At 37.7% G+C, this 9,950-nt stretch overlaps 1 protein-coding gene across 1 annotated transcript; it reads right to left on the minus strand.

Moving 5' to 3' along the window:
* Nucleotides 1–384: 384 nt before the first annotated feature.
* On the minus strand, nucleotides 385–2,968 carry LOC125826253 (uncharacterized). The gene is made up of 5 exons (XM_049505571.1): nucleotides 2,181–2,968; nucleotides 1,878–2,103; nucleotides 1,555–1,796; nucleotides 1,200–1,466; nucleotides 385–903 (listed from the first exon to the last, which is right to left on the minus strand). The coding sequence occupies exons 1-5, from the start codon at nucleotides 2,763–2,765 to the stop codon at nucleotides 403–405; spliced, it is 1,821 nt and encodes a 606-aa protein (XP_049361528.1). The 5' UTR covers nucleotides 2,766–2,968; the 3' UTR covers nucleotides 385–402.
* Between the last annotated feature and the right edge of the window lie 6,982 nt (nucleotides 2,969–9,950).

The raw sequence follows: 9,950 nt of genomic DNA on the forward strand, positions 1-9,950 counted from the left end.
TTTTTAACTTGTTTTCTTATGTTTGGTTAGTGAGTGGAAAACATTTTCCGGAAAACAATTTCTAGTGTTTGGTTGGTGAGTAAGGAATTTTTTCCGGAAAACACTATACAGTTGAGACTTGAGGTTTTTCACATTATTGTGCACAGTTGCTCATCTCTGTACACCACACACATATTTCAACTGTGCATAGTACAAACAGTAAGTTGTACAAACATATCATATCATAATAATATAATTATGAATACTTAGTTCAATAACACCATTAAATCAACAAACTAACAATTTGTAAACATGTAAAACAACTCTGCCTCAAGCACACAAATCAAATTCAAGCAAAAAGATATCAAGTCCTCTAATAGTAGTACTCTATATAGTTATGTTCTTCCGATTCACTTCTATATTCTATTTATGTTGTCGCTTGAACCTTTCCAACCACACCTTACGGAGATTTTGATTTTTAGCCATGAATCCCTTAGCTAAAGTATCACTTTGTACCAAATAGTCAAAAGCATCCCCTAAGAACTCTTCCCCATAACCTTCAATTGCCATAACTTCTTCATACAACCTTGTCAAATCTAATCGGCTATCAGCTATCTTACTTATTGCCGCTGCCACTTCTCCAAGTTTTGTTGAAATATCACCGACCACATCTTGCACATCAGAAGGACGATTTCTTTTACGACTTGACTTGACTTGAGAAGTTTCACTCACATCTTGCACTCCATTCTCCTTAGATGGTCCTTCAATCTCATCTTCATTACCTTTCTCCGAACTACAATCCAAGCCTATATCTTCAAATGACTTAGCACAATCACCTCTAGCTCGATCATTCCCACAGACAAGAGACATTTCTTCAAACATATCAATCTTCTTGTTGATGAACTTATCATGACTAGGATGCGCCTACAATATAAATGACAAAAATATGGTATTAAACAAGAGACGTCAACATGTGACACAATTATAACATAAACTTCATGAAATGGAGAAATACAGAACTAAAGCCTAATCTGCTAACCATTAAACCACCCTCTCTCTCTTCTTCTTTTCCTATAAAACTAAAGCCTCAACTCTTTAATTTCTCACAAACAAACATAAACAGAGTTCAAGTCAAAATTAATATCTAAGATATTTCATGCATATCTTGAATATTCATAGAGTTGCATAAACGACGTAAATACTGATTACAGCAACCTTACCTGAATATGCATTGCATACACTCTGGGACTGGCAGTAATCATCTTCAAGTTGTCATCCCATCCAAGACCACTTTTGTTTAGTAGAGTTTGCACTGTATTCCATGTGCTTCTTAGCGTTTTAAGATGATTCTCCACATGCTTAGGAGAACAGTCCATTCCTAATTGTTCATTAATGGCATTCTCTAGCTTCTTCACGTCTCTCTCTTTGGGTTTGATAGCTTTGACTCCCTTGAGAGCTTTGAGTAATTTGAGCATTTTGAGGTTGAACTAGCGGTTCCACATCTACTTCTTGAATTATCATGTCGTTAGGCTCCAAATCAATTATGTGATTATGTAAAATGCATGACGCTAATACCACATCCACTTGAGTTTTAAAGTCCCAAAAGGGTTCATTATCAATCACACGGAATCGTCGCTTGAGAATAGCAAAGGCATGTTCAACTGAGGATCTCAATGATGCATGCCGAAGATTGAATAATTCTTTTTCATTTTGGGGAGGACGATCACTATACTCTTGTAAGTGATAGCGTACTCCGTGATAAGGAGGAATGAATCCCTTACGAAGTCCATATCCCGCATCTCCAAGATAAAATTTATCTACAAAGTCATAATATAGTTAATTAATATACATTGTTCACCTACTTTTTTCGATAAACTATTTTAGATTGAATAAGATACCTTGGGGGATTTGAAACCCATGTGGTCTCTCTAATGCATCATTTAATATGCGAGAGTCATGAGCAGATCCTTCCCAACCAGCTAGTACATACGTGAACTTCAAATTAAAGTTGATGGCAGCCAATACATTTTGTGTTGTTGTGCCTTTTCGACCACGAAATCTACTTTGTTGTTCAATAGGAACAGATGCAAGCACATGTGTGCCATCTATTGCTCCTACACAGTTCTATATACAGCTAAGTTAATACTATGTACTATTTTCATAAAATGATTTAAATTTTGAAATTTTAGTATGTCACTTACAGCAAACCATGGATAATATCGATAGTTGTTCCTTATCTCCGGTTGAATAGTACCATCTGATGGTTTTATAAGGATAGGGTAGAGCTTCAAAACTGCTTGAAGTACCGTGTGAAAGCATCGATGAATAGATTCGATTGACCTATAGAAGTGTGATCCAATCTTGCGAAATCGTTCATTAAAACCAACGATCTCTAAGAATATTAATACTTGTTCTTGAATAGACATGTTTTTGGTTGAACACAACAAATTATTTCTTCTAAGAGCATTGCATAGTTCATAAAACACATGCTTGCTCATCCTTATCTGTCCTATACAATGAACATCACTTCCATTCAAAATACTATTCATGTAAAATTCCCTTTCTTGATCTTTATTCGTATAAGGTTCTCTAGGAATGCTACTTTGATTATTATAGGCTACATTAATTGCAACTCCGAAAGCTAAAACAGATGTAGCTACAGCTCCAACTATTGCATCATCTTCATCTTTGTTTGTCATATCCATCTGTTCCAACGACCAGTATAATGTAATTGCATTTATGATATAACAAAGAAAAGAACATAATAAGAAAATCTGCCAAGGCATATAGTAACGGCTGATCAATTTTGAGGAAATCAATACCAAAACCAGCAGAGAATTAAAATGTCTTTCCTCCAAATTACCCAATAACTCTTTTCAACTTTCCCTTAGAATCCACAAACTAGAATCTAAAATCCTATTTCAGATCTACATATCTCCGGCTCAACTATCAAAGAATGAACAGATAACATTACACACACAGCCAAACATACTTGGGCCAAATCCCAGAAAAATATGAAATAATCGAAAGCAAAAGGCCACAATTCATAGATTTACCAAAAAATGTCGAATCCAATGCATAAATTCACCAAGTAAAGTCAAATTCAAGCACATGAGCAAGTATTTCAGCAGAAAAGCAAGTGAAAGATGAATATTTTGAAGAATTATTGAAAGCATACCTTCGAAATTCTTACAGGAATATGAATGAGAAGATCAACAATGGAAACCCTAAATTCGGAGAGGAACAAGCTAGAGAAATAATGGAGAAACAACGCTCCTTCACTACGTTTGAGGGTGGGCAAGGGCGTGGGCTGGGGTGAAATTCGCTTGTGTTGCGCGTCGACTTCTTTTCCGGAAAATGATTTCCGCAGATTTGTTACGGAAGTCGTTTTCCGCTGATTTTAGGAAAACAAGTCCTTTAGGAAAATGTTTTCCCAACATTTTGTTGCAACCAAACAAAAGAAAATAGGAAAACATTTTCCGGAAAACATTTTCCTCCATACCAAACACACCCTATATCTAATATTTAATTACCTATATTAATATTCCAAAATTTGAATTATAATATGATACAATACGAGAAATTTCTAACAGAGAACCAATTCAAAAGGAATTGTGTTTTGGTCAGCCACGAACAAGAATGAACAACATACGCAGTAGCTAACCTATATGTCAGTTGTCTTGTCATAGACTCTAATCATCATTGCCTAATAATTGCTTATTATTACCATACAACTAGCATTCAATTTGCTTTGATAATTCTGCCACAAAATAACATTAATTTACCTTTGATTTGAAACCAATACTTTAAACTCATAAAATAATAATTAACAACACACACCCAACAATCGATATAAAAAGAAACAAGATCATGACTTAATTAAGTCTTACCTGCAACGATTCTGTCAGTTCTATCAACGGTGTGAGAGCCACGAGTTAAGCCGCAAAGGTTTTCGTATGACAATGTATTCACCCTTATTTCTTTAATTTATTTTCTTAATACATGGCCAAGTGGTAAGAATATTAAATAAAATATAGACTTGGCCCATTAATCACCAACTATAAATAATTAATTATTTAATAATATCCGTTAATTAAATAACCATAGTTATTGAATAATTCAAAATTTCCAAACCAACTTCACTGACTGATTGAAAAAAATGACTCGGGATAATTATCGGGAGGGGTAAATTGATAATTTTGTAAAATTTTCCAAAAATAACTTTACGGGTCGTTACATCTTCATAGGTGAGACTGTCCTTCATAGCCACACTCTCTAATGGCACTTTGATGTTGGATCACCCATACACTTTTTCAACAAGAAAATGTGAAAGACTGGGTGAACTGCTGCTAGCTCTGCTGGCAACTCTAATTCATATGCCACATTTCCAACCCTTTTTTGAATCTTGTAAGGACCTACATATCTTGGACTGAGCTTCCATGACTACCCCCTTCATAGGTGACACCTTCAGGAAAACCCAATCACTGACCTAAAATTATAGGTCCCTTCTCCTTATGTCTGCATAGGACTTCTGACGACTCTAGGCTGTCTTAAGTCTATCTTTGATGAGCTAAACTTTTTCCATAGCCTCATGCACCGAATATGGCCCTATCAATTCTGCCTCACCTACTTCAAATCAACCAACTGAAGATTGCACCTACGACTATATAATGCCTCATAAGGGGCCATCTGAATACTAGAATGGTAACTGTTGTTGTAGGCGAACTCTATACGAGGAAGGTGATCATCTTAACTACCCTTGAAGTCGATCACGCAAGCTCTCAACATGTCCTCTCAGATCTGAATGGTACGCTCTGCCTAACCATCCGTCTGTGGATGAAATGTTATGCTGAGATTTACCTAGGTACCAAGACCTTTCTGAAATGATTTCCAAAAATGAGAGGTAAACTGTGGACCTCTATCTGAGATGATAGACAAAGGAACCTCATGCAACCTGACTATCTCATTAATGTAAAGCTTGGCGTAGTCCTCCGTCGAATCTGTAGTCTTGACAACCAAGAAGTGAGCGGACTTAGTAACTCTGTCTACTATTACCCAAATAGAATCATGCTGTCTGTGAGTATGAGGTAAACCTATAATGAAGTCCATATTTATCACTTCCCACTTCCATGTAGGAATGTTAATTTCTTGAGTAATACCTCCTGGTTTCTGGTGTTCTACCTTAACCTGTTGGCAATTAGGACACTTAACCACAAACTTTGCTATGTCTCTTTTCATGTCGTTCCACGAAAAGACTTCCCGCAGATCACGATACATCTTGGTGGCACCTGGATGAATAAAATACCTGGAACTATGAGCCTCCGTAAGGATCTCCTGCCTCAACTCACCCACCTTAGGAACACATAAGCGACCCTGATAACGAAGCACACCATCTCCCCTTGGGAGAAAACCTCTACTTTATGCTTGTGAACTGCACCTTTCAAATGAAGCAATATAGGATCACTATCCTGTTTTTCCTTAACCTCCGCTACCAATGAAGATTCAGATCTATTATAGACTATTACTCCACCATCTGACGAGTCTGTAAGACCAACTCCTAAGTGAGCAAGCCGGTGACTATCTTTTGCTAATTCTTTCCTTTCTTCCTCAATATGTGCTACACTACCCATAGATAATCTGCTAAGATCATCAACAACTACATTGGCCTTACTGGGATGATAAAGCACACTCATATCATAGTCCTTGAGGAATTCAAGCCATCTCATCTGATGAAGATTCAACTCAATCTGGGTGAACACATATGAGTGGCTCTTATGATCTATGAACACATCTACGTGAACACCATATAAGTAATGTCTCCAAATCATTAGGGAAAATACTATAGTTGTAAGCTCAAGGTCATGAGTTGGGTAGTTCTTCTCATGAACCTTAAGTTGTCTAGAAGCATAAGCTATGACCTTACCTCGCTGCATCAACACATAACCTAGACCGACCCTGGATGCATCACAATAGATTACATAACCGTTTGACCCATCTGGTAGAGTCAAAACCGAAGTTGTAGTCAACTTAGTCTTCAATTTATCAAAGCTTTTCTCACATTCATCTGACCACTGAAACTTAACCTTTTTCTGAGTCAAGTTAGTCAATGGTGAAGCTATGGATGAAAATCCTTCAACAAATCTGCTTTAATAACCAACCAAACCCAAGAAACTTCTGATATCTGTTGGAGAGATGAGTCTGGGCCATTGTTTCACTGCTTCTACTAGAACTGACTCAAGAGTTGGGGTTTCAGAGTTTGAATCTTTAACCCAAACAAGATGATAGATATGCCCCTTGGAAATCATCTTTCTGGCCTTAAGGTAAGAAATGAATTGACCTATAAACACTGAGCTACTACCCTTCCATTCTAAGACTGACTTATTTGGAAACTGAAACCGAACGACCCTACTTCTATAATCGATTGAGGCATAACATGAATGTTTCCAATCCATGCCTAGAATGATATTAAAGTCTATCATTTCTAACTCTACAAGATGTGTTGAGGTGAATTTTTGAGATACTGTGACAGGATAATTTCTGTATACCCGTCTAGCTATGACTGGGTCACCAACTGGAGTAGAGACTGAGAAGGGTTCTAAGAGAGTTTCTGGACTGACACCAAAGTTGGCTACTATATAAGGAGTTACAAAGAAAAGAGTAGCCTCTGGATCTGACAAAACATAAACATCTAATTGAAAGACTCGTAATGTACCCGTGACCACATCAGGAGAATCTTCTTGATCCTGGCGAGCCTGAAGAGCATATAACTTGTTCGGACGCTGACCGCCACCTGTACCAGATAAAACACCCTGTTGAGTTGGGCGACCTGCTGGTGCTGCTAAAGCTGTGGACTGAGACTCACTGTTGTTACCTTTTTGCCCCTGTTTGGTAGAAGGGCAATGCCTCAACCTATGGCCAGACTGACCACATCCAAAACACCATTCTTGCACTCGCCTGGATGGTTTTTACCACACTTTGGACAAGTTGGGAAAGTCTTGCTACCTAAAGCACTCCCATGAGACTTAGAGCCTGATGCCCTACCCTTTTGACCATGTCTAAACTTGGGGGATGGAGCACTAGGTGTTGAAGGTGTTGGGGCTGAAGATTTCTAATGAAACTGAGAGTGACTTCCACCACCCAATTTCTGCTGAGAGTACTCATAGTTACATGTCCTATCCTTCTTGTTATCCTTAGCCATTTCTCTAAGCTTATCTCTCTCAACCTGCTGAGCATGAGTCATGAGCCTAAAGATATTTATTTTTTCTAGCAACATAGCATTCCTGTACTCTGTCTTAACTAGGTCGGATACCCCATACAAAAACTTACTCATATGTGCCCTCGAATCAGCAACCATATGTGGAGCATACCTAGAGAGTTAGGTGAACTTAAGTCTGTACTCTTGGACTGACATGGAACCTTGTCTCAAATTCATGAATTTCTGAGCCTTAGCCTCCCTCAACTCTCTCGGGAAGAACATGTCCAGAAAAGCTCCAGTAAAGCATTCCCAAGTCATATGAGCCGCATCCATACCCCTATTTTCTTTCCATTGAGTGAACCAAATGTGAGCCACATCCTTAAGCCGGTAGGATGCCAACTCTACCCTATCATTCCTAGTTACTTGCATCACTCCAAAAATCATTTTGACCACATCAATGAAATTATGTGGGTCCTCAACAACTAGCGACCCTAGAAACTCTGGCCGACTCATCTAAATGAAATCTCAAACCCTGGATGTTACTGATCCATGATTAGCATTGGTAGGAACTGGGCCTACTGATTGTTCTGGTTAGCTATACTCTTAGCCAAAAGCTGGATAGCATTCCGAAACTTTGCATTTGAAACCTCATGATCGGGGACTGGAGGAATTGCGTTAGCATTCCTTGCGTTAGCTCTACGAGGAGGTATGATCTGAAATGCATAATGATGAGTTAGAAGTAGATCATACCCACGAACGATAAAAATGTCAAGAATGTGAAGTTTTCCTATATAACTTTGTAGCCTTCCTCTCATTAGATGTGGTGCACTTCACACCCATGAAAAAGACTCTACTTAGTGTGGTTTTGCAGATATCCTATGACTCTTGAACGTAATGCTCTAATACCAAGTTTTTCACGCTCTGAGGCTACCCTTTGACGTAAACATGACACCTAGGATCACGAGTGACCCCAAGCTAACCCTGAGCTGGCATATCATAAGCATACTGTATATTTCTATAACAATTAAACTAATACGAAAGCTAAATCATGATAAAACTTAATAGTGGGGAATACCCAAAGTTGTTCTGAATAAATCAAGATACTTATGAATTCAATACAAATGAAAATAATAAAAATATCACTGAGGTACATAATATACACCTATACTATAGCCTTTTATGGAACTTTCTCTACGAATAATGTCAACCGCCGAGTGACTCCTTTTTATCCGATGCATTATCCGAGTGGGCCTATAACTCCATATGAAATACAATAGGTTTATGAGGAAGGGAAGTGGGTCTGAAGCCTAAAATGATTTACAGAAGTGGGCAAATCCCAAAAATGAAAGGAATGTTGGGTGGGCCTGGAGGCCCAATCTCCCACTCTCTTTGAATTCAACTTTGAATTTATTTGTTTATGAATTTGTATTCAAACTAGGCAGTAATGTTGTCAGCATGAGCTAGCCCAACATTATGAAAGTCAAAATTATTATCTTTGACAACCTTGCTCTAATGTGTAATTTCATGTGGTACAATTTTGATGCATACAAGTTACTATCAAATCTATTACAGTGTGCTAGCTGTAGTGTACTTGGAAAAATTTCATAAATAGATAAGATTTGAAATATAATAGGCCTCTTTAATTAGTGTTTGCCTATTTACATAGTATAACTATAGTTTGAATGATTAGATGGGTTCTCGTTTGTATATTTCACTTTTTTTTTACTGATTATACAAATCTTAATCAAATCAATTATTGATTTGTTTTAATTGATGCAATAGTTTCAGTTCTTTTTTTTTTAAAGAAAAATATCCCTTAAATCATAATTATTAAATCTAATTAGATATTTTTGCCTAATATGACTTCTTGTTGTAACATCTCGCAATTTTAAATAGCTAGAAAGAAGCTAAGAACTTGAAATAATCGTTTTTGGAAATAGTGACAAATCTGGAAAATTTGTTCAAGTTAGGAAAAGTGAGTTTTTGGTCAACTTCAAACGGCCATAACTCCTATCTCAGAATGATTTAGGTGTACTTCAAGATTTGGTTGGAAAGCCCTTGGAATGATCTTTCCAACGGCACCAAGTTTGCGCGATTTCGAGTTCGTATGAGAAAGTTATACCTTTCGGAAGTTGGGCTGTTGGATTAAGGAAAGTCCAAATCCGGATTTGTGAAGGGTAAACTAGTCTTTTCCTTACCTAATTTGCCTATTTCGTTTTTAGGAATCAATTGGGGTAAAACAAGACTTTATTCAGTTTAGAAAAATTAGAATTTACGGCAGGGCTTGGAGAGGAGAAGAAAGAAGAGAAAAGAGGAGAGAAATCAAGAAATCGCCAAGAACAATCAAGCTTTGCGAGTGGAATTCGTCGGGGGTGATCCCTACAAGGTATGTGAGATCATATAGTATCGGTTAGTTCACCCACACGCCAAACTTGTTTCAATTCAGCAAAAATTGGAGTTGTTTGAATGTTAAGAAAGTGAAGTTCTTGAAGAACATTGTTGAATTCTTGTTGGTTGATTGTTGAATGCCTAGTGTTGATTTGATTCCTGTTTTCGGGTTGTTTTCGAGTTAAATTTATTGGGTATTGAGGGTACTAATGATCTTAAGTGTTTGGGGAAAGAACTATGGAAGTTTAGAGGGTTTAGAGATGAAGAACGAAGGAGAAAAGTCGTCAAATACCTAGGGAAGGGGGTGGGGCGTCGCGCCAGTTAGCGCGCCCCAAAAGGGGCTCTGAAGTTCACCCCTTGGGGAGACGCGCCAGCCAGCATGCCCCAT

The sequence above is a fragment of the Solanum verrucosum genome, unplaced genomic scaffold (genome assembly GCF_900185275.1).
Source record: "Solanum verrucosum unplaced genomic scaffold, falcon-dt-bn FXZP01000060.1, whole genome shotgun sequence".
Taxonomy (NCBI): domain Eukaryota; kingdom Viridiplantae; phylum Streptophyta; class Magnoliopsida; order Solanales; family Solanaceae; genus Solanum; species Solanum verrucosum.

Coding starts and splice junctions, on each gene's coding strand:
- LOC125826253 (XM_049505571.1), bottom strand. CDS start 2,765: ATGCCTTGGCAGATTTTCTTATTATGTTCTTTTCTTTGTTATATCATA. Junction 2,104..2,180: donor GATATTATCCATGGTTTGCT/GTAAGTGACATA, acceptor AGCTGTATATAG/AACTGTGTAGGAGCAATAGA. Junction 1,467..1,554: donor TTAAAACTCAAGTGGATGTG/GTATTAGCGTCA, acceptor TGGAACCGCTAG/TTCAACCTCAAAATGCTCAA.